This window comes from Genypterus blacodes, unplaced genomic scaffold (assembly GCF_046128005.1).
Source record: "Genypterus blacodes isolate CSIRO-AG114 ecotype Tasmania unplaced genomic scaffold, CSIRO-AGI_Gbla_v1 ptg000011l_1, whole genome shotgun sequence".
NCBI classification, from domain to species: domain Eukaryota; kingdom Metazoa; phylum Chordata; class Actinopteri; order Ophidiiformes; family Ophidiidae; genus Genypterus; species Genypterus blacodes.
The window spans coordinates 2,139,319-2,162,500 of record NW_027466825.1 but is presented as its reverse complement, the minus strand read 5'-3'; the positions used below and the strand labels follow the sequence as shown (position 1 = coordinate 2,162,500).

At 45.8% G+C, this 23,182-nt stretch overlaps 4 protein-coding genes across 6 annotated transcripts in view; 2 read left to right on the top strand and 2 right to left on the bottom strand.

Annotated features, from left to right (window-relative positions):
- Nucleotides 1-2,519, bottom strand: part of tesk1b (testis associated actin remodelling kinase 1b) — a 15,440-nt gene extending 12,921 nt beyond the window's left edge. The window contains exon 1 of the mRNA XM_076160817.1: nucleotides 1,769-2,519. Within this exon, the coding sequence (XP_076016932.1) occupies nucleotides 1,769-1,954 (186 nt within the window). The 5' untranslated portion in view covers nucleotides 1,955-2,519. The remainder of the gene's footprint in view (nucleotides 1-1,768) is intronic.
- A 5,807-nt stretch (nucleotides 2,520-8,326) lies between these two features.
- faah2b (fatty acid amide hydrolase 2b) lies at nucleotides 8,327-13,758 on the top strand. The gene is made up of 11 exons (XM_076160727.1): nucleotides 8,327-8,675; nucleotides 9,255-9,337; nucleotides 9,424-9,560; nucleotides 9,805-10,014; nucleotides 10,281-10,400; nucleotides 10,495-10,630; nucleotides 10,957-11,074; nucleotides 11,294-11,413; nucleotides 12,411-12,522; nucleotides 12,644-12,832; nucleotides 12,904-13,758. Exons 1-11 carry the CDS (start codon nucleotides 8,394-8,396, stop codon nucleotides 13,077-13,079), a joined length of 1,683 nt encoding a protein of 560 aa, XP_076016842.1. The 5' UTR covers nucleotides 8,327-8,393; the 3' UTR covers nucleotides 13,080-13,758.
- A 278-nt stretch (nucleotides 13,759-14,036) lies between these two features.
- nelfa (negative elongation factor complex member A) lies at nucleotides 14,037-18,503 on the bottom strand. Its single transcript, XM_076160741.1, has 11 exons — nucleotides 18,258-18,503; nucleotides 17,361-17,532; nucleotides 16,668-16,829; nucleotides 16,416-16,505; nucleotides 16,176-16,303; nucleotides 15,989-16,058; nucleotides 15,749-15,837; nucleotides 15,566-15,674; nucleotides 15,144-15,472; nucleotides 14,963-15,062; nucleotides 14,037-14,841 (listed from the first exon to the last, which is right to left on the bottom strand). The coding sequence occupies exons 1-11, from the start codon at nucleotides 18,465-18,467 to the stop codon at nucleotides 14,657-14,659; spliced, it is 1,644 nt and encodes a 547-aa protein (XP_076016856.1). The 5' UTR covers nucleotides 18,468-18,503; the 3' UTR covers nucleotides 14,037-14,656.
- nicol1 (NELL2 interacting cell ontogeny regulator 1) lies at nucleotides 17,752-21,370 on the top strand. Of its 3 annotated transcripts, none has more exons than XM_076160753.1 (4): nucleotides 17,752-17,876; nucleotides 19,484-19,603; nucleotides 20,023-20,111; nucleotides 20,437-21,370. In XM_076160753.1, the coding sequence occupies exons 2-4, from the start codon at nucleotides 19,495-19,497 to the stop codon at nucleotides 20,506-20,508; spliced, it is 270 nt and encodes an 89-aa protein (XP_076016868.1). In that variant the 5' UTR covers nucleotides 17,752-17,876; nucleotides 19,484-19,494; the 3' UTR covers nucleotides 20,509-21,370. The 3 variants fall into 3 exon arrangements, with proteins under 3 accessions (XP_076016868.1, XP_076016876.1, XP_076016884.1); XM_076160761.1 differs by lacking the exon at nucleotides 17,752-17,876 and adding an exon at nucleotides 19,199-19,274; XM_076160769.1 differs by lacking the exon at nucleotides 17,752-17,876 and adding an exon at nucleotides 19,274-19,382.
- Nucleotides 21,371-23,182: the final 1,812 nt, after the last annotated feature.

The window sequence follows — 23,182 nt, the reverse complement described above, 5'->3', positions numbered from 1 at the left end:
GCGGCAGTAAACGCAGTGACATTTGCATGCTCATTGGCCATTCAAAGGGCAGGAACAGAAGGACGGAGCGGCCAGGAGGGGGTTTGAAAGAAAGGGAACAGAACAAAGCAAACATCGACGAGTCCTTCCTTCCTTCCTTGCTGCTGCACCTCCCGCCCCCCAACACACACACACACACTCCTGCTTAAGAACATGAGACGTGATGACAAATTCAACCAAAAAGCAAACACACTGCAGCTCAGTGTGACTCCAAAATCATCTAAATGTTCATATTTTGGCCTCTGCTGTTCCTTCGCTGGTTCCATTACACTCTTGGTTGGCTTGTCCACGATGAAAACAAAAGATACAACACATAGATCCAAATATCGTAACTATGGAAAGATTAGAGTAGCGTCCAGGCGACAGAGTAATCACACAAAATACTCACTGTCCTGTGATGTGACAGGCGGTGCGTTTATGTTACAGCTTTTATTACGGCGCGTCAGGGCGACAGCTTCCTCTCACAAATCCAGGCCTGCTCCCATGATTGATGAGCATAACAACAACTGAGGCGATTAAAAGAGCAAATTAAAGGGCCTGACCTTTGACCAGAGCGCCGGATAGAACAGACTTCAAAATGTCAACGAAGTTTAACATTTAAAGGGAACTATTTAGTGTCTTGGTCACACACACACACACACACAATATGCTGATGAAAAAAAGACTCCAAATGAGTATTACATATTGGCCACACATGCACACACACACTCCAACAATAAGTTAAATTAACCACTGCATCACCTCTCCTGCTAATCTGATTGACACGCGAACCCCCAGACTAACATGATTATAAGACACTCCAAGAAATGAATGTTAAAGAGGTTGGACACATTAGCGCCATTAGGCTTGATTGGAGTAAGAATAAACACACTAATCAGTGTGTGACGTTCATTTACATGAATCCTGACTTGCTTTAATCACACGTGTTTCCATCTGTATCTGTCAGTACTCAAACTCTCGGGCTTTGTGACCCTTAAACGCATCACGACCAGCTCAGAAGCTACCGCAGAGGCGTTCAGGTTCCATCTCAGACAGCATTACTCTCTAAACGTGTCTGCTTGCTCTTGGCCAATTTATAATCTTTGCGTCGCGGCCTCTTACGCCATCAAACCGCCTGTTTGTGGCGGGATAAGAGGCGTCAATAGTCAAGGTATTTCCTGGAATTAGCTGTATACAAATGAGCGGCGACGGGGGGGGGGGGGGGGGGGGGGGGGGGGGGGTCAAAAGACTGGATCCCGCAGGTTGAACGGAGAGCGGGGCTCGGGTTACCTGCACGTGTGCCAGGTCCGCCCGTCTTGCCGGTGTCGCTTACCTCACACACCAACACACCGCGCCCCCCCCCTCCTGCGCCTCAACATGTGGGTCAGCGGCGAACACGCGTGGTCAGGGGAGAACAATTAGACGCGTCAGTGAGGCGTTCACTTTCCAAAACCTTTGAAAGATGTTTAAATTTAGTCAACGTTGTGTGGTTCGGAAAGAAGCGGTTGCCATAGATACAGATTGAGAGAAGGACAGCTTGGGTCTGAGGAGAGGACTCGAGTTCAGATCTGTCATATTTGATCCTGGAATGGGGATTTAAACGAAGTCTAATGGGTTAATTTTTAGTGTAACAAGGCCAATATCAATTATTTGAAGCGAGAGAGAACAAGCATAATCGTTGATCACACAAACACTCACGCACGCACACACACACGCACACTCACATAGACAGACACACACACATACTCACCTTGAAGACCTCAGAGAAGAAGCCTTCCCCGATCTTCTCGCTGGTGAAGTCATCTAAGCGAGCCAGGGTAGACACGGCGCTGCGCAGGGCCCGGTAGGAGGACGGTCTAATCCGGTGGGATCCGTGGACGCTGTGGATGGGCGGCTCTTCTCCCTCCGGCTCCGGCTCGACCCGCTCCGTCTCCATCGCGAACGATCCGGCAGTCGCGAGGAGGACGCGAGACGTGTGCGTAGTTTAAAATCCAGCCCGACTACTGTTTACATTCCCACCCCCGTGTCCGCTACATGGCCACGGCGCGGAGAGACGAGACGAGCGTCGGTCGGGGGTTAAAACAAATGTCGCAGCTGTGGCGATCGGCCCGGTCAGGCCCGGTTCCCTCCAACCTCCCGCCTCTCCCCAACTCTACGAGCCCACACGGTCGCTCGTGTCCCGTTTTTTCTAAGAGCCCACGCAGCTGCAGCGGCTCATCCTGCGGAGTCGGTGCGCAGTTTTGCTTTCGGTGCGTTGGTGCCGGGCAGCGGGGGGGAGGCTGTGTGGAGCTGCGCAGGCTGCTGCTGCTGCTGCTGTCTTGGCAGGTCTCCTCTCTCCGCTTCCTCCTCCGCTCCTCCCGCAGTGGGCCAAGGCCGGGGCTCTCCTCCACGCTCCACCAATTGAATCGTGGGTTTCCAGTGCCCACGGAGCTTCGCTCACTCCGCAGCCTATTGCGATTGGAGAGGAAGAGCTAGAAGAGGGGGGTGTGGACGGCAGGGGCGTCACTGCACGTACACGGCGTTGCAAAGTCTGTGCGCCAAAACTTCCAAACATATAGATCAAATATTTATCTAAACAATGAGAGAATTATTAAAGCAAGTATTTCACACTGACGCATTGGGCTAAACTGCGCCTCTCACATTCTGCTTTGCGTTTGTTCGCCATTATCGAGGCAAATAAGATGAATTAAGACTCGACTATTTCATGACAAATTGCACAAGATGTAAACAATACTGCCACTAAGAAGGAAAACAAACGGAGCACGGCCTTTAAAGGGTATTAAGGAGTGTTTGTATTGTTATCCGCTCCCTAATGATAACAGGCCCGTGCTGATATCACCGCTCGGCTTTGTGTGCACTTTGCACAACTGCGGTCAGGTCAGCAGTCTTTGGCAACTGTGTTGTCAAATCAGCCGAACCTACATTTACAGTGCACCTGTACTCTCGCCTTTGTGGTAAATGCATTGAAACGGAACTTGATGAAGTTAGCGTAAGAATATACAAGTGACTACGTCCGTTTCTTTCAAAATAAACTGCAGTCAGCGCGAGGCTGCACGTGACAACGTCCGTTTTTCTAAATAGCGATTAACGTAGCGTATACAAAGACCTACATCAAGACAATGACTCATATATTTGATTTGAAGACAGCTTTTACATCAAACTTGAGAATCTCTGAAACGGTACAGTAAAACCACTTGATTTTGTATGAGTGTGTAGTCAGAGTTTCGCTGAACACAATCAGTCATTGCCAGTAACTATGGTCAAATATTATTCTATAGCCTCTCAAATATCAGACATTTAGCCCTTTATAGTTCAAATGTACGCGGTACCAGCTTACTTTGAAAAACGGACGTAGTCACCTGTGTATCCTCACGCTAACATTGCCAAGTTCCGTTTCAATGCATTTACCACAAAGGCGAGAGTACACGTGCACTCTGAATGTAGGTGCGGCTGATTTGACGACAGAGTTTGAAGTGACGGCTGACTGATTGACCCTACATCGTTCGATCCTACATCAATGTATGGACCCGGAGTTTGGATCAATTAGATTGTGGGTCTCTTTTAAACACAAACAGGCACCGGGCAGGGGGTCAGCAGAACCTCTGCAGGACCTGTGTGCGTGTGGTGGATGTCCCCACTGCTTGACTGCAGCTTGTTAATTATGAATGCTAAACTGAGATGAGGTTGTCGGCTCGTCTGTCAGCGGCTTGAACTCCGGACACACACACACATACACACTCATCAGCTTCATAATTCAAAGAAATTAAATGCACGCTTACAAGCTGGATGTCACCAACTTACCTGAACGTCTCAAAGCTCCTCCACACGCAGCGGTGGCCTTTGCGGGGCCCTGAGTCCAGATCAGGTCTGGTGTCCGGTTGCTGTAGTCTTTATTTTACTAATTAATCACCTCAGTCCGCCACCTCCCGCCTTCACAGGGTTTCGTTTTACCTCCTCGTCAGACTCAGACTGCCTCCATGTTTGTCTGCATGAAGGAAGAGCAGCAGCAGTAGTTGGCTTTTGCTGTGCTTTATTGGAGACAAAGGTGCCAGAGGAGGCCAGAGAGTAATGATGAACGATGTCATACAGCGAAGAACCATCTCACACCTCACAGCCACATTCTCCAGATAATGGCACCCTGCCACCTCTCCGCTCAGGCCGCCGTTTATGTCCCTCACACATACCTGCAGAGGATCGGCCGCCTCTCGTCTGCATTATTTATCAATGACTTTATTGGCTCCATCACAAAGCCGGCGGAAAAGCTTTACAGTCGCATTGTCACGGCAATAATATGTTGCCTTCATTATTTAGTGCGATCACTTATTCATTAAAGTTGGGTTTATTTTGGGCCCAAGTTGAGCTTCGGTGAGCATGTGTGCAGGGATTACGTACGAGGGCTGTGCTTGCAGTGGTGTGGGTCTGTGTGTCTATGTGTGTGTGTGTGTGGACCCCTGATGACCCCTCTGATCACTTGAGTAATTGAACAATCTGAACCAATTGCAAACATTAACTCACGCAGAGAACCAAGTCAATATGTGGGTGCGATTTCAACATAAACAAAGGCTTCAACCTAATCCGACTGATTACACCAAGATTCCAGTTTGACTCAAAACATATACAGTTGTTATCTTAACTAGTAACTCATTGCTTTACAGAAGAATCCGACACGCAGCTCACAAAGACAGGAATCAAGGCCTAAAATCAATGTGGGCCCACATGTGTTGTGGCGCCATGAGGGACATTAAATAAATCTGTTCTAAGGAGGTTGGATCATGTGGCTCTCATTCAGATCCCCTGCTGAGAAGTCTTAACAATGTCCTGCAGGAGGATAATCAATAGCACAGGGCTGCAGCGTCACACACCTGAGCTCTGTTCAGATTTCAAGACAAATCAATCCACACAATCTATATTTCTGGGTTATAGACCCCATGAAGACATCATAAACTCACAGCTGACCTCCTGGTCAAGGCCCCGGCTCTATACACACACACACACACACACACACACACACACACACACACACACACACACACACACACACACACACACACACGTAAATAAACATGAGTCTCTCCTGTATCTAGAATAAAAACTTCCACCTATAGATCTCGATCTGGGCCGTGAAAAATCTATACAGCGAGCGTTCTGCGTCTCCCATCTGACCGCCCTGTAGTTGGCTGAGGAGACTTGACCCCTCGTTAGTGCTCTTCTGTGGGTGCTAATGATCACATGCGTCCCCTACCCGGACTTATACGCAGCACCACAGGGGGCCGGGGGGGTCTTATAATTGGTTTTGGGAGCACAGCAGCTGTTTCAAGAGTCTGCCTGCCTGCCTGCCTGCCTGCCTGCCTGCCTGCCTGCCTGTCCCCAAAGGAAGAGGAGGAGGGGGAGGAGGGGGATGCCACATGGCCCACCGCTCCCTTCCACCTCCCCCTCTTCCCTCACCATCCCGGATGGTCAGACGGGTGCCAGATAGACGACAGGAGATGGCTGCATGATGGGGGGAGCTATATCAATATATATAATGCACAGGAGTGACAATAAATATGGATAACAACAAACACTTTTCAAATAGGTTTTGTTTTACATGTTAGCTATTTTCTTAACATTTGAGTTCTGATGAAATTGCGTACCTGTTGTTATTCTGGTGCGACTGTATGTTTCCACTCGTGAAAGCCTCCTTTCAGCTGAAAAGACACAATTTCCAGGTCAATGTTTCAATCTGTCCGGACAAGTAAGTGTGCTCTGAATTCCACATGCAGGTTCTCACATGATGTCTGTCTGTCATCCAATCTGGGTCACCAAAAATATGAACTTCACTATGCTGCGTCTTATATGAATACATTTGTACATCACACAAGTGACTTTTACAGTTATTCAGTATTGTATTATTGAGTTTCTTGCTAAAATATTGGTTGTTGCTTTGCAGATAATAACAATGTGGAATTATTTGATACACTGAGATAAATAATCTGGGGTAAACTGGGACTACTAGTAATTGTAATGAGATGAAAAATGTCACTTAGACACACAAACAACCTCCCACACACACGCCCACACACACACACTTGGCCCTGCCACCCCAGGGGACAGACATTTCAGCCGTTATTGCTCTCCAGGGCAGAATGGAGGTGCTGGAAAGTGGATCAGAGGGAAACGTTGCTCCTTCCAAAGGGAACGGTTAAGTAAATTACTGTCCATTCAGAGATGACTTGAAGCAGACGGATGTGGGGGTTTGGTCTCTGATGTAATTAGTGAAATGAAATGCCTGGATAATACTGTATATAATCCTTTAGATTGTGTCTGAAAGCTTGAGACTGTTTAGTGTTCCAGTGCTCTTTTTACTGCAACACGTGAGGTCTTTGAATGGTGAGCTATAGGTTGTTGGCATGTCTGGACTAACCCATGACAACAGAGAGAAAAAAATAGATGGAAATCAATACTAAAGCGCCCCGAGCCTTCCTCTGTTGTGTGTCTGACCCCATATCATTTTACCCTGAGGGCTCGCATTCATAAAAGCATTACAGTTCCAATAAAACATGACAAAGCACACAGAGCACCGACTCCACTGCCTCCACTTCATCTAAAAATGATGGACTCCTGCAGTCACATTGCCTGTATTCACATATTCGTTTTATTCGGTCTTCCAGCCGCCCGATGCAGGGATGCAAACACTGTCAACTGTCTGTTGTCACAGGTTTCTGCTCTTGTCTCTACATGCCCAGCAGTTTTCCCCATCCTGTGTGTGTATGGTGAGGTTTCACCTTTCAGGCAAGGAATGATCTGTTTTTCTGCACTTGGTTGGGATTGTGATATGTTTGCTTTGTGTTTGGTTAATGATCCATTATGGAATGGGTGCATATCAGGGAGTGTTTGGGATATTTACCTTTCAATTCAGCGATAGTCACGACATCATATTGACAGAAAATGCCGCTTATTTGCTTAAAATAAATGATTTCCTCTCAGCTATGTGTTACTAGGTTGTAAGGTTGTATGTTAACATCCTCAGAGAAAGACTTTACAGTAGTACAAACACATAAAATGCACTTCATGGCTGGATTTGAAGAGACATAACCTTGTGTGTTTGTCTGCCTGTCGTCTTTGACAAACCTGCATGTAAGATTAGGGTCTCTTCAGTAATAAGGATCAATGAAAAGCTCAGTTGGGCGTTCCTACCATTCTGTGTCTCTTATTGATTTCACATTTCTTTTTAAGCCCCGATATGAAGTTAGCTGCCAATATGATGGATGCACTTAAACCTTCCATTAGTGAAAGCCTCATGAAGCCACTGTCAGGCCTAAAACGGCAATAAATAAACAAAGCAGGGAGCTGCTCTTTACAGTAAATGACTATGAATATCAATATGAAATATGATGGGTCGATGTAGTCCAGTTTTATACTTACATAATCTCAGATGCAGTTGTTGGGGCTATAGTGGAAAAGAATGAAAGAAAGAATCAACATTTGAACATTAGGGGTAAACATACCGAAGATAAGATGTTATCAGCTGTTTTCAGTAAAGGCTTCAGTCTCTAAATGACAAAGGAGGACAAAAAATACAATTTCAAAGCATAAATAAAATTAACCAAAAAATGAATACAGCATGTAGTGCATCTATCTGAGCTCCTAGCTGTGTTCGCAGCAAGCTGTAGTAACTGGAAACCAGTGTATCTTCCCAGTGCAGTGACACAGTAGGAAGCACATGTATGGATTCTCCACTAACCCACTGACCTGCATTGCAGAGGCTTTTTCTCCGTCTTGCTGTGTGCTCTGTTTGTACAATGAGCCATGAGGCAGGGGAGAGGCTCAGGATGCAACGATGCTGCCCCCTTGCGTTCACACTGTAAATGACAGTTCGGCTGTGGTTTTACTCACAAGTGACATTCTGGATTTCTTTCATTAAATGTATTAAACAGTGCATACGGGCATTGGGTTTACGTCAATATGTATACTGCACAGTTGAATTTCTTTCAAATACCGGTATACTTATTAATTTTTGTAATATATTTTCGAGACACAGTTTTACGATTTTAAATTTAAAATAAATTAAGGAAATCCGTTACAAATGTAAAAGAACTTACGAACTTATTATTATAATAGACAAGTAGCAGTAGTGTTGATTTCACCTGATCTAATCGTTTTTCAAAATAAAACGCATCCTCTTCTGTGTATTCCAGAGTGTATTCGGATTTAGGCCCTTGAGTCGTCATAAAACTTACACAAAACAAAAAATATTTATATGACGTATGCCCTTTTCTGATCGTCACAGAAACACGCCATCCCAGATTAATGCACGCCATGCTTTTATTTCAAAGGCAGCGCAGACGGCGCTGTGTAGCTGTGTGGTGTGTGTGTATAAATGTCAGCGCCGCTGCATGCTGGGAGGTGCTGCCTGTGGCGATAATCACCACCTAGTAGGGCCGTTAGAGGAGGATCCAGTGATTGTCGCTATTCTTCCCGGTGTAAACATGAGGCTGAGCCGCCTGGAAAGCGTCCAGCTGTGGCTCTTCTGGGCGCTCATGCGTGTTTTCTACGCGTTATTCTGGCTCTTCTCCCCGCGGAGCGCCGCCGAGCCCAGGAGGAAACTCCCCGCCGTCAGCAACCCGCTACTGGGCATGTCAGCGACGCAACTGGCTAAAAGGATCCGGCGGAGGGAGGTGCGTACCGACCTGAATATCAGAAGTATAATATTTCTCTAATACTTAATATAAATGTTACAGAAGCTCACTATAAGTAGTTTCGCCCTGTGTGATCTTGCTGGTTCACGGATGTTATTCTCCACCTACACTTGCACAACTTTGCACCGGCTGCCACTCCCACAATATTGTTTTTAAAAGCACAAGACTTATTGTTGTACACAAGGTCATGTTGTGTCCACAGTCTGCCAAAGTGTTTGTGGGGTGAAACCTTAACCAAATTAACATGAAGTATGCAGAGCAGATGATGTTCTTGCACACAGGGAGACAGTCTTGTCTCTGCGCTTCCCCCTGACCCACATTGGAAGTCCTTTCCTGCATTGTCTCCGACGTGAAAACTGATCTAATCTGACAGTGGTTAGTTTAAGTCTGTCTCAGTTTTCACCTGCAGGAATGCATTGTGATGCCAATACTGCCCTTTTACCCTCTTAAGCTGATTGACTCACAATGGTCTGTGAGTGTTATAAGCAACTAGTATGATGTGTAGTAATATATGAAGACATAATCATAAGACATTAAGAGTACATGTGTCCCCGCCAGGTGTCCAGTGTGGAAGTGGTGCAGGCGTACATTGACAGGGTCCAAGAGGTCAACCCCTTTTTGAATGCTGTTGTAAAGGACAGGTAGGTCTGTCTGTTTGTCTGTCTGCTCTCCTCCTCCTCCCTCCCTCTCCTTTTCATCTCTCTCATCCCCCTGTTTCTCCCTCCAGGTACTCGGCGGCTCTCCAGGAGGCGGCCCAGGTGGACAAGCTGATTGAGGAGGAAACTGGGGGAGAGGAGGTCCTGGAGGACCGCCTGCCTTTACTGGGAGTCCCGCTCTCCGTCAAAGAGGCCTTTGCTCTACAGGGTAAAGTGCTGCACCCTAACCTACCGGCGGCCATATGCAAAAAGCTTTACCCACCCACGTTACCATTGGTCCATGCTCAGGCCAGGTTTCGTCCTTTATTATAGTTTATAGGTTACCGTTTAGCATGAGCACCTCTTTAAACTCAAGGTGGAAATGTAAATCAGGTCATCAGATGTCATTATCCAGGTAGCAGATGAGAGTGAGATCACAGGATGTTACTCACACTGGGTTCCCTCTCTGGCAGGTATGCCCCAAACTACAGGTGTGATCTGGAGGCGAGACATTGTGGCCGCAGTGGACGCACCGCCGGTCGCCCTGCTGAAGAGAGCGGGGGCCATCCCCTTGCACGTCACCAACACCAGCGAGCTGTGCATGTGGATGGAGTCTCACAACCGCCTCTACGGCATCACCAACAACCCATACGACCTGGAGAGGATACCAGGAGGAAGCTCTGGTTAGCTTGGTTAATGAGTAACGTCTTGATTTAAACAGGGGGAGGGAAGAGAAACAGACGGTTACTTCAGGAACAATCAATCATTTTATCATTTTATAGCCAGTGTCTGTTACTGTGTGAGCTTGACCTTAACAAGACAAATCTATCCTTACAGGCCACAACTACATTCATTAAGACTAGATACCTGCCATTTTATGTTTCTACTACACACTAACTGTATGTCATGGTCACATCTTTTCTACTGTGTCTCTGCCCGCATGTTCTAGGTGGAGAGGGGAGCATACTGGCAGCAGCGGGTTCAGTTATCGGCGTGGGTTCGGACATTGGGGGTAGCATCCGTATGCCGTGCTTCTTCAACGGGATATTCGGCCATAAGACCACTCCAGGTGAGCGGAAGGCAGCCTCGTACGTCTGCTTACGTATATACAAATGCATAGATCCGTGTTTGGCCGCATCGGTGACTGTGGTGTGTTTCCCAAGGTATTGTGTCGCACGAGAACCAGCACCCACCAACCTCTGGCACACAGGCAGAGTACCTGAGCACCGGGCCCATGTGCCGCTACGCAGAGGACCTGCTGCCTATGCTTCAGATCATGGCCGGGCCCAACGCGCACAGGTACGGTTTGCCATTGCGTCGGTCGTTGTTGACAGGTGGATGTTGTGCTTTGAAGTTCCCTTCTACACACACGCGCACCCACACAGACAAGCTATCTATTGTGAAAGGCTTACAAGCTTTATTTAAATAGAAGGATTCAGAACTCTGTGGATGTTCTTACTACTGCAAGTTAATCAGTAATGTAAATGTTATCAATGCAAAGAGACATAAGACCCAAGCTTGTATGCATTAACGCGGAGTTGAGAGGGTTCAGCGTAGGCAATATGTTCAATTATAGTTGGAACATGAAGTCTTTGAGATGTTTAATGTTTAATTTGTGCACACAGGTTGTCCCTAAACACTAACGTGGAGCTGAAGAAGCTTCGGTTCTTCTCCATGCCTCACGACGGCGGTTCGGCCGTGACCTTCCCCATCAACCCACAGCTCGTTCACATTCAGAAGAAGGTGCAGAAACCTTCACATAGTTTTATTTAGTTTGCTGTAGGATGAATGTGAAGCTGAAACAATTACAGGATGAGATTTGAAGGTGTCCGGAATTTTGAGGTTTATATTTGCAGTCCCTTTTTATTCCAGATGTGACTGACACACACACACACACACACACACACACACACACACACACACACACACGTTACCGATGACATTCTTCGTTGTGTTTTCTAGGTGGTGGAGCGTCTGGAGTCTGACCTGGGGGTGAAGGTCCAGGAGGTGAATATCTCTGGACTCCAGTATGGCTTCCAAATCTGGAACACCTACATGGGTCTCCCTGACGACAAGGGCAAGGTAGGTCAACCGGTGCTGCCTCTTGCATTTTGTGCGTTGAGCTGTGGACACACATTAAAACAGAATATATGAGCTTCCCTGGATAATCTTACCCTCAGCACTGAACCAAGTGGTTGCCAAGCGATGGAGCTATAACCTGAATTGCTTGCCAGGCCACAGCATTCCACTCTTCCTTTGAAATTTCCTTTCTTTTGCTAGATTAAGCCTCACACACACACTTTCTCAGGACTTGTCCATCTTATGGAAACGCCAGACCTGAACTAATTGTTTTGGAAGGTTTGTAGATATGGTGCACGTAGCAACTCTGGACAAACAGACAGACAGACAGACAAATGACTGAAATCAACTGAAATGATAGTAGGAAAGGAAATCTGGTCATTGAAAAGCCCGGGGAATGTTTTCATCCCTTGATAAAAAGTCTTCAGTGTGGATTTGTGGTGGAAAAGCTTCAGGTTTAGATGATGTCACAAACTAGGTCAAGAGTAAAACAGATTTCAAAGGTCCATTCAGAGGTCAACAGATCTGACAGAAGAGGCAAATATTTCCAAAAATGCATACATAATGAAAAGCAGATGACCTGGATCAGACCTTATCTATCTGAAAATTAGTACATTTTGTACAATGTCCTTAGAAAAGACTTTAAATCAGCTGGAAGCAGTAAACACAAACCAGACCAAACCAGCTTGGTTATCCTTCCCCACACTCATTCATTCTCGACCCGCTTATCCTGTGCAGGGGGGAGGGAAGGAGGGAGGGAGGGGCTGGCTGTTCAGTTTCCAGTCCAGCTGACCTGTGGGAAAAATACCAAGGTGCTGTTTTCAGTTGCTTCCCAATAAATCACTTCCTGTTCCAGATGTGCAAAGTTAGACCACATACCGTGCAGTACGGGCATCTAAACAGGCTGAGGACGCCACCGGGTCTTCTGTTCATACTACCAACTCTGAACATACACACCAGGGTAATGAGACTCACAATTTTTACCTCTTTCATACCTCAGCCTCCTAATCCATTTGCGGGGTTGATGGGGGAGCCGGGGCAACCAGCGTGGCCTCTGTGGGAGCTACTGAAATGGATGATGGGAAAGTCGGAGCATACTATGGCCGCAATTGGTAAAAGCATGATGACCAGTATTCTAGGTTTTATTACACGGTTATGCTAGTAGCATTTATATTTGGCTGCTTGGTGTGAGATGTAAACAGTGTGTCTGTGTGTGTGTGTGTGTGAAATCAGGCCTGGCTCTTTTTGAGATGAGCCGTACCGCCAAACCTTCACCCTTCATCATCCAGCAGAAGGAGAACCTCCAGAGGGAGTTGGACGAGCTCCTGGGGACAGATGGGGTTTTCCTCTTCCCCACACACCCCAACCTGGCCCCCAAACATCACCATGCGCTCTTCAGGACCTTTGACTTTGCCTACACCGGTTAGCCACACCCCACAGTTGCGGTCTAGTTTCACACGTTCTACCTTAACTCATTGTTACGTCTTACCCAGGTATCATCAACATCCTGGGGCTGCCGGCCACTCAGTGTCCCCTGGGCCTGAGCCAAGAGGGCCTCCCCTTGGGCCTGCAGGTCGTTGCCGGGAAACTGCAGGACCGCCTGAGCCTGGCTGTGGCTCTCTATCTGGAGAAGACATTTGGCGGCTGGCGGGACCCAGGAGCCAACTGAAACCAAACACACACACACACACACACACTCCGGCGGCCATTACAGCACCACATTGAAGTTGGTTTGCAGAGTGTAGTCTTGTGTAATCTGCCTTGCTGCTTGTTGTAGTAAATGAAGTACAATCAACCTGCTGAATGTAGAGATGGGAGAGATCATCTTGGCCCTTTGCTGAATCTGTTGTTTGTCACTTTTAAACTGGGATTATTTACTCTTTTCTATGTTGACAGTGATTGTTACGCATCACGAGTACAGCTTTAAAAAATGGTAGCAGTTATATCTCAACAGAACATTCACGCTATCACACAAAAACAAGGCTTTTGTTTGGACCATTCACTTTAAAATCCCATATAGGGGCAAATCAAAGGACATAACCTAAATCAAATAATGGAGTTACAAAAGAACTTGACTGACATTCCATACAGACAATCCATGTATAGCAGACCTGCTGTGACTTTAGCCCTGCCCCATCACAGACAGTTTTCTGCTGATTCGGCCTTCGGGTGCCTCCAGCTACGCCGGGAGTTGGCTGAAGCGATTAAACCTCATCTACTCAGAACAACCATTAACATCTAAGTTGCCCCCCCCCCCCCGAAAATTTTGTGAAACCTTCTTTTGTGCGTTAACATAAATGTTGTATAATCTGCAGCCAGACAACTGTGGTGCTCGTCATGCTGCAAATCCCATTTAATAAAAATTTATGTGAGTTTAATAAGAATTTTTCATTCCTATAACTTCACCTGCTCTGATTTCATTTGTCAAAGTTTGGTGAGACAAGCTGCAAATATTTGAAGATGTTTTTCAGGCTCACGGCACTGAAAACCAGCTGCACTTTGCTAAATGTGTTAAAATAATCACTGAAGATAAACGGTCTAAGATTCAGTCATTGCACAAAATGATAAAAAGTTATAAAAGCAGGAAGTATATGCGATAAGAGCACACAAAACAGGAACACCTTGATTGAAGAGAGATAAGAAACGGCACTCTAGAGTCTGTCTTCAGTTTAATTTCTTCCCTTCTTTTGAAAAAGGATGAAAAAAAATGATCAAACATCTCCTAGAGGGCTCCAAACATAACTTTTGAGAACTACGCACCGCTCAGCCTTTTGGTCATCTGTAGGATGACGGTCGCTACTCTAACCACAAACTGTAAATCTGTCGTGAAAGGTAGAAGAAGAAGCCGTTAACGTGACATTCATACAGGAAAATACAGACAGCTCGTCTTCTTTCTAGACGCGTGACATGCGTGTACCTCGCGGTACGAATCGTAAAGGTGCCTGCAGTGACACTTAGAAATCTCTCCACGCCCCTCCTGACCACAGCATCGTTCAGCAATCGGGCGACTTAAAAACAGAAACGTTAACAATAAAACTGGAAACGACCAAACAAAAACAGAATACAGAAACAGTCTTCAAAAAGGTCCTGTGGCGGTGCAGGAAGAGGGAGGACCATTCTCTCCTTCATGATCCCTGACTCCCCTCCCAGTGTTTGTTTTGGCCCATGGGTGTATGCAAATACTTGTGTGTAAACATGTACATGAAACTTGTGTGTGTTTGAGCAAGCCGGTCGCTCCTGAGTGCCTCAGGACGTGTTGGTGATAGGTTTGTATTTCTTGAGGCGGGTCCACTGTCCTGTGGAGTAGTTCATTTCGAACACTGTGTCCACCAGCATGGTGGTGCTGCCGGTGCCGTCGGCTTTAGGCAAAACCTCTGTGTGCTCGCTCAGCTTGATCTGGATGATGTCCCCCTGCTCCGGGCAAGGGTTCTCTGCAAGAGAGAGTGGGAGGACGCAAGCCGATTACTAAAGGGCCAAATGGGTCACACACTGCTCACACACTCAAAATGGCACATGCAGTAGAGGGTAAGAGATGAAACCGGGCTGCGGTACCTCTGGATCCAGCCATGAAGCCCAGGATGAGGGCCTTCTCTGGTCTGGTGACCTTGTTGGCCGTCTTGAACATCTCCTGTGCTGCGTACATCTGGTCTCTCTGAGGAGCAGACAACATGTGAGCCAAACGCGTTGGTAACACTAGTACATGTTACCAACTAATGTTTGATTTCCATCTTACCGTGAGTGACAGGTTCTTCTTGGGCTGGGGCTGCGGTGGCGTAGGGGCTGGTGTTGGCGTGGGGGTCTGAGGTGTGCTGGGTGGCTGGGTGGGGGTCTCTGGCTGGCTGGCGGTGGCAGCTGCAGGGGGGCCATTGCTGGCTGGGGTGGAGGTGGGCGTGCTGGGGGATGTGGGAGTCGCCGGGTTGGCCGTAGTGCTGGCGTTGTACATGGGCGTCCTCTGTTTGTACTGGCCGGGTAAGGTGGCGGCGGCGCCAGCTCCCGCCGTGGCCGACTCCTCTGGCTGGCGGGCAGACTGCAGGGCTTCCCGTCCTGAGCCGCCTGCATTGGCTGAGGAAGAGGATGGTAAGGTAAAGACTTGGGTGTCGGTTCAGTGAAAACATGCAAGCTCATCAGGTAAAATGCGGTTGCGTCTCATCTCACCTGGCTGGGTCTCAGAGCTCGGAATGTAGGAGGAGGAGGGCACCATGCTGGGCGTGGCCGGTAAGTAGCTGGTCGATGGAAGGGGATTCTCGTTCAAAGACCCCAGTTTCTGAAACACACAACATGTCCATGAGTGTGTTTTGTTAGGTTAGAGACAGAAGAATAATAAAGACGGCCAAGTACCTGTGCAGAGACGAGGCCTGCTGCGTAGTCAGGCGTGGCATTCTCCACCACCGCCTCTTCTTTGGCTGCTTTCTCTCCCGTCTCCATTTCTATAGCCAAGACAGTGATGATGGCTCAACACGTTTCTCACACAATACGTTTGCCTTTTAAGCTTTAAAATATTCATCTGGTGGAAACCAGTCAGGAGACCCTGAGGTATGTGAGCATGTGTCAGAGAGAGACATAAGATAAATGTGTTACCCAAAGTCTTTCTTCTTCTCTTTGCCTCTCTGCCAGCTCCCACCATGTCCAACTCTGAGATATCTAACAGCTGGAAAACAAAATGTATATCAAGTAGGAGTCACTTAAGAAAGGGGAAATGAGGTAAAAACGAAGAGTCTAAGAGAAATTATGTAAACTGATGCGGCAATAATTAATCCACAATTACCTTGACCCCCCTCTCCTTGCGCAGTGGCGTCCGTGCGGGGGCAATCGGTGTGCGGTTGCTCGGAGGGCTGAACATACTGGGGGCTGTGGGGCTGCGGAACGGCGCCTTGGGGATCCCTTTGAGGGGCGCTATGGTGGAAACATTGATACGGCCATTTACAGCAACAGAGGGGAAAGTCTAAGCTGTGATGTGAGACCCTTTGAAATGAACGTTTTCCATCCTACACTTATTGTCACTCACTTGTGGTGTCAATCTTTTTGACCAGGCCTCTCCCTTTGGCGTGGAAAGGCACTCCGGCTGTCTTTTTCAGCTGCTGGGCCGTTTCTGTGGCTAGAATAGAGTCATTGTTACATGTTAGACATCACAAGCCAAAGGATATGCGTAACCATGTGTAAACAAACCTAACTAAATAAGTCAACATTTGTTCTTGTACGCAACTGTTTATATATGTCTAATACGCCAACAGCCCCCCCCCCCAGCTAAGTAACTTACATTTCTGTAGCAGCTCTGCCCTGAGGGTGGCGCTCTTGGGTTTCCTCTTTAGCTGGAAATGCTTGACAGGGGGTGTGAGGGGTCCCACAAGAGTGGTCAACGCGCTCTTGTTCAGGTACTGGCATTCCAATGGAAGCATCGCCGACGCCTCACACTCGCTCACTGGGGACGAAAAAAGAGAGGGAATTGACCAAATACCCGTAGACGCACATATACCTTAAGATAATCAGGATGTTATCAAATAACCCCATTTTGCAATTTATTAATCATACACTTTCATATCATGATTTCAAATTTTATTCTAATTATTCTGCCACCCCTCTCTACTCCGGTCTGCTTCACACCACATTTGCATGATGACTTCCTTTCTACACAGCTGGGGTTTCATGTCCTCAGAGTGAAACCATCAATGAGATACTGAGCACTCACTAATATCACAGCACCATGGCTTTGACTTTGAGTGTAGTGCATCTAGACCAGTCAGCCTTCAAGTTTCTACAATCTCTATGTCAAGCTTTTAAAACTGTGACATGAGAAAGTCCTCTAAGTCTGAGCGTGTCCCATATTGGTCTAATGATCAGTCAGAAGAAGTCCATCCTCAGCTACACTGTGTCATGTTTGTCCATATCATGAGACACTTTTCTGAATGTGTATTAAGAAGAACACCAATACACCCCATCCCGCCGCCCCCACCTTTCTCCCTGAGCTCTCCTAGGATGTCCTGCACATTGGGATTTTGCTCTTCCAAGTCCAGATTGAGAGAGCCCGTCTCTGGAAAGGATTTGAGGATGTCTGCAACCATCAGCACCCAGGGCTCTGAATCCACTGTAGCCAGCTGAATGATCTCCGACAGGGCCTCCTTCATCTGTGGACAGAGATGGAGATGGGTTTGTTAACAGTAACAATTAACAACAAAGGATGACAAATGTATGTTCCCTAAAAATCCTAATACAGAACATTGTCATCATCTTTCTTGCGGTTGCACGAATATGGCCATAAAGTTATAAATAAATTATACATACTTATGTTCGTGTGTTGCTTGTAAAATAACAAGGGGAATACATCTTGTGCCCAAATATGTCATCGCAGATTTAAACGTTATTGTGTGTTAACCCAGCAGGTTCCGCCCTCTGAAGCTCCTCCGCTCCGCCCGTCCCACCATCATGTCTGAACGAGTCTCGCTGCGCTAACCTTTACCAGTTGTAGCAGGTAAACCACTACAGAAAATCGTATGTAAGCGTTAAAATTTGACAATTTAAAACGCGTTTCGGTGGTATTCCGCTCACTGCGTCGCATTAAAGTCGGTTTATGTGAGTGTATCTCCCCCAAAACAGTGATAATAAACTCCAGGAGCGTAACGTCACCCCGCTGCTTCTAACAGTTGCTACCGATATTAGCATTCACGAATGAGTTACGTTAACTTAACAAAAAGCTCTACATACGAACTTTAACACTTCCAGCAGCCCGATAAGCACTCATTTGGTCACTTGTGTTTGGTTATGGCAGCCAAACTGTGACGGAGGTTTCCCCCCATCCACCTTAGCAGCTAACGTTACCTGCCAGGCTAAAGGCTAACGAGCCGGGACCCACCTCGTCCACTGTCCGCCTGGGGAGATGCAGCATCCCGAGCAGCAGCTTGAGCTTCACCGGGGGCGATAAACTCGAAAAGCACAAGCGTATATTGTCTATTACCGACACCGTGAGGAGCGAGGCGATGCTAGGAGGCGTCCATAGTTCGTCCGTAGATCCGAGTTTGTTGTGAAGCCACAGGCCGGTGTCGCTGTCCTTCATCGACGCCATCTTGGAAAAAGAAGTGTATTGAGTTCGGGCATTTTAACAGGCTACCTAAGAAAACAGTCAGGACCCCGCCCACAAAACAACACAAAGTTTGACACAAAAGAAGAGAATTTGAGACAAAATAATTACATGTAATGGGCACAACGTCACTGTTAACTGACATTTACCCATATAGCAAGATAGTGAAAAGGCTGAGGGGTTGTGGGAATTACAGAGAAAATGTGTGTGTTGCATTTTTCTATTTTTTCACAAAGTTGAAACTCTCCTGTCGATTTTTGTCAACTTTGTCATGAATAAACGTTGTTTTTATTGTAAGGAGGTCATTATCTGGTGTTTTACAGCTGTCACACTTATTTTTATTTGCATGAGCTACAATGAACAAACGTAAATAAACACAATGACAGTAATATTTCCCTATATACGAGGATTGCATGTACACTGGCTGTGGTTTAGTCAATACTAAATAAGGGAGACAGAATTGTATTTGTGTTGTATATCTTTTTAAATTAGCATTGCACATCATCCTGTGTTTTGCTTTACTCTTAAATGCTTTCTTCGTGTGGCTATTGATACACAACGTAAAAATCATATACACATTCCCATTTACTCACAATAATATCCCTGGAATTTACTTTGGAAATTCTCAAAAAGCGCTCATCGAGGCTTTTATTTTGATGGCTGATCGGAAGTCAAAGCGCCAAACGTCCCCATCAGTTTTACACGCATGCGCACCTCTCTAATCCACATGAAACAATTATAGATGCGCATCTGCCGCTGCTCTGCTTTTATTTAGAGCACCATCGACTGATCGTGAGTAATCTACGATTTGTTAACGTATCCTCCTCTGTACGCTGTGTTGTAGATGTAACATTCATTTACCGTTGAGAATTGGAGAATTTTCCAAACAAAGCCCATAAGGTTGGTGGTTTCACGGGCGCATGGGTCATTATCCGCTGTTGTATATTGTGTGAATGCTTATCGGAGGCCTGATCACTGTGTTCTCCATGTTGAATGTATAGATTGCATCACTATGGCAGCTGGTGGATTTCTACAGGCAGCGGTGGTCCTGATGCTGCTCCAGCTCCTGTGTGTCGGTGCTGATGCGGAACAGGACACAGGGACCGTGATCCCTGCAGAAAGTAGGTGGTGCATTCATGAACCAGATCTCCATTTTTTTTGTTTTAGCTGCGTTTTAAAATGTACATAGATGTACAGTATTAAACGTGTTGCCTGGTCGAAGCAGCAGATCCCTGTTGGGGTTCTAGTTTAATTGGAGTCGTGGAGCTGTGATCCTCTGAGACCCAGTTTATCATCTGCAGGGGTTCAACCAGCATGAATTTCAAGTCATACATGTTTGAATTGCTTCAGTAATGAGCTCATTTAAATGAATCCATTTAAAATATTCAGCCTTACGAACTAAAAGTTGGTCTGCACAGAATTATGATGTATTAGGGCGTGTTGTGTTTACATTGATATGGAAAAGAGGGTGGTTGCAATGCCTCATAACAAGAGAGAGAGTGAAAATGTCAGAACAAACAGTGGCTCTCTTGTATTACAGGTCGCCCATGTGTGGACTGCCATGCGTTTGAGTTTATGCAGAGGGCACTGCAAGATCTAAAGAAGACCGCTTTCAACCTCGATGCCAGGGTGAGTTCTATGATGACACGTGATCCTTAACTTCCCAACAATGGCAGCAGGGAATTCAGTATTCTCTGTGTAATTGTCAGTCTTAACGGGGACATACAGCATTATGCTTAAATAATAATAATAATTATAATAATAATAATGCTGTCTTCTCACTCTAGAGGTGCTAGAGCAAAGTAGAGCACAAGTGGATGATTGATTGTATGTGAATATATCTTGGATCATATGTAGACACAAACCGACAAAATTATGTAATGCTCCTTCACTGTCTGCTCGTACTAATGCGTGAGTGTGCTGCTGTGTGTTGTTGTTGTTGTGTGCGTTGCAGACGGAGACGCTGGTGCTGAGGGCCGAGCGGAGGGCTCTGTGCGACTGCATGCCCACCAACTCGCTGCGCTGATCGATTCCCACGCGGCCACAAGTTCACCAGGGAACACTTCCACTCGTCACACACAATAAACAAACAATTCTATTCATGTAAAGTGATATGATATTTATTTGAACTTACTTCACACAACAGGCACTTTATTTTTCCTTTCTCTCATTTGACTCTGATTTGACATCATGCATCATGAGGCATGTGTTGTTTTGCCTTATTCAGGATGACTTTTATACCACTGATGTTTTACATTGGGTCCCTTCTCATGTCGTCCATATGTCTCCTATGAGGCGTGTGCTTTTTTGTACATTGTAGTGTTTGAGGATATAATGTAGATACAGTAGAATACAATAGAATATTTACTTCTTGGATGTGTTGTAAGAGATTAATGTTTACGAAAATAATACACATCAAACTGTAGCATCAGGTGAATACTTTGGCATTTATTTTACAACTCATTACCCTTTTGGTAACATTTTGAATGGATTCACTGAGTTACTTAAATTGATCGTATCTATGTTAAGATGCTTACAGTAATTTTCAGAATTAACAAAATTACTTTAAGTATCCATCTTCAGGTTTGTCTAATTTACATAAAGTTGGATGGACACTTTTTTTTTTTCAAACTCCCTTTGATTTATAATAATCATGAAAAGTTTTTTGTTTTTTTAAATGTTACCGTGATATGAATTATAGAAGTTCAACAGTAGAGAAAAAGAAGTTTTTTTCTGCACAGAAACTGTGCTGGTAGGTCTTGATTTAGCACAGCATTGTAGCATGAATTTCCAGCACTTTTTGTTGACTCACTGTTGTAAATATAGACTGAATGTATAGATACTGTCTCTACGGAAGTACTTGTAATGATGTTATATTAGGACTGTGTTGTCTGTCTGATAAAGCCAGAATAGCGATGAACTATATAGCGTTGAATGAACTGCATTATAAGCAGAGGAAGGCGAGAGTTATACAGGACATAGTAACAGAAATAAAGAAATAATTAATGTTTTATTGTCACTGTTCACAATCAGCGTACTTTGTTTACATGATGTCACAGAAACCCTCCTTATTGTCTACATGTACTGTATCTACCAATAAAAACAAGAGACATTACTGCCTGTACTCTTTCACTGTCTGGAGCACGCCTGCCTCTTTCCAGCCAAACACAACACCGGCCTAAACACACACACAAACTCTAGAAATGACAGAAAATGATCACTTCAAGGTACCTAAACCCTGAAGGTGAAGTTTAAATATGTGTTAAAATGTATATCTTATACAAAATCCCTGTAATTAACCAGTTGCATCAAGAATGAGCCACAAAACAATAAATTGGGCTGATTTGGGCTGGACTAGTTTATTAAATTACATCTACCATTGAAATTATCTGCAGAGCCCAAAAACTCTTGCGTGTAAATAAGTGTGTGTGTGTGTGTGTGTGTGTGTGTGTGTGTGTGTGTGTTTGGGGGGGGCTTTGACACACACACAAAGCTCTACTTATTTATTTACAACAGCGATTACAGCATGGAGACCAAAGACCCCTACACATTTGATCTGCACCAGCAGGGGGCGCCCTGAGTCAAGGCGGGCAGTCAGCTGTGTCGCAACAATGCAGCACTCTCCACTCAGATGCAGATGGGGCGGAATAAAAAGGTATAAAAACAGGAAATAAATCCACAACACCGGTCACTTAGTCCCCCGCAGTGACCTGGCAGGTTTGTCATCTACGGCGAATCCCCTCACACTGCAGCAGGACACACACACACACACACACACACACACACACACACACACACACACACACACACACACTCACACACACACACACACACACACACACACACACACACACACACACACACACACACACACACACACACACACAAACACCAAAAGCACACACAGCAAAGTCCCAAGGCAGTTTAAACTTTTTCCACTGTTCACACACACACACCACCAAGACATATTTCGCTCAAGCAGCCATCACTCATGTCGTCACCCATAGTGTCATCCTGTCATGAGAAAGCAGAGAGCAAGTCTTCACTGCAAACAGACACACGCACACAGTCTCACACACACACAGTCACAAACACAGGCCCAGAGGGGATTCATCAGCATGTCAGTTTGTCTACTGTGGAGAATCTGGGGATGGATCAGAAGTCACAAAATCACAAGATGGCTGAAACGCTCTGACCTTTTTGTTTCTCCATTGTCAAGGCTCTTATCACGAAGAAGCAGTCAAACTTTGGCTTTTCGTGTCTCAAACAAACTGCTATGCATGTAGCCAATATTTATATTGTATTTGTACTGAATGTTGTATAGTTAAGAAGAACGTTTCCTTATGAAACTGAAGTTAGATACACTGACTATCATGACATGACATGACAAGGGTGAGTGTGTGTCAGTGCTGAAAACTGCAAACCCAACGCACTCAAAAGCTTCTAGAACTTTACAAATTGAGACTAAAAGTGTAGAATCAGGAGCCATTGACATGTATTTTGAACCTTGACAAGCAGAAGGGTGACCCAGGCTTGGGGTGGGTGTAGGTAAAGATGGCTGTGTGACGCCAAAATATCCTACAGAGTTCTGGGTTAGGTGCCCACATACTTACCTCACACATACCTCACATCCTGTTTGATCTGGCACACACACACTCTTATTTCAGACTTGACTGATGAATGCAGGGCACGTTCGGATG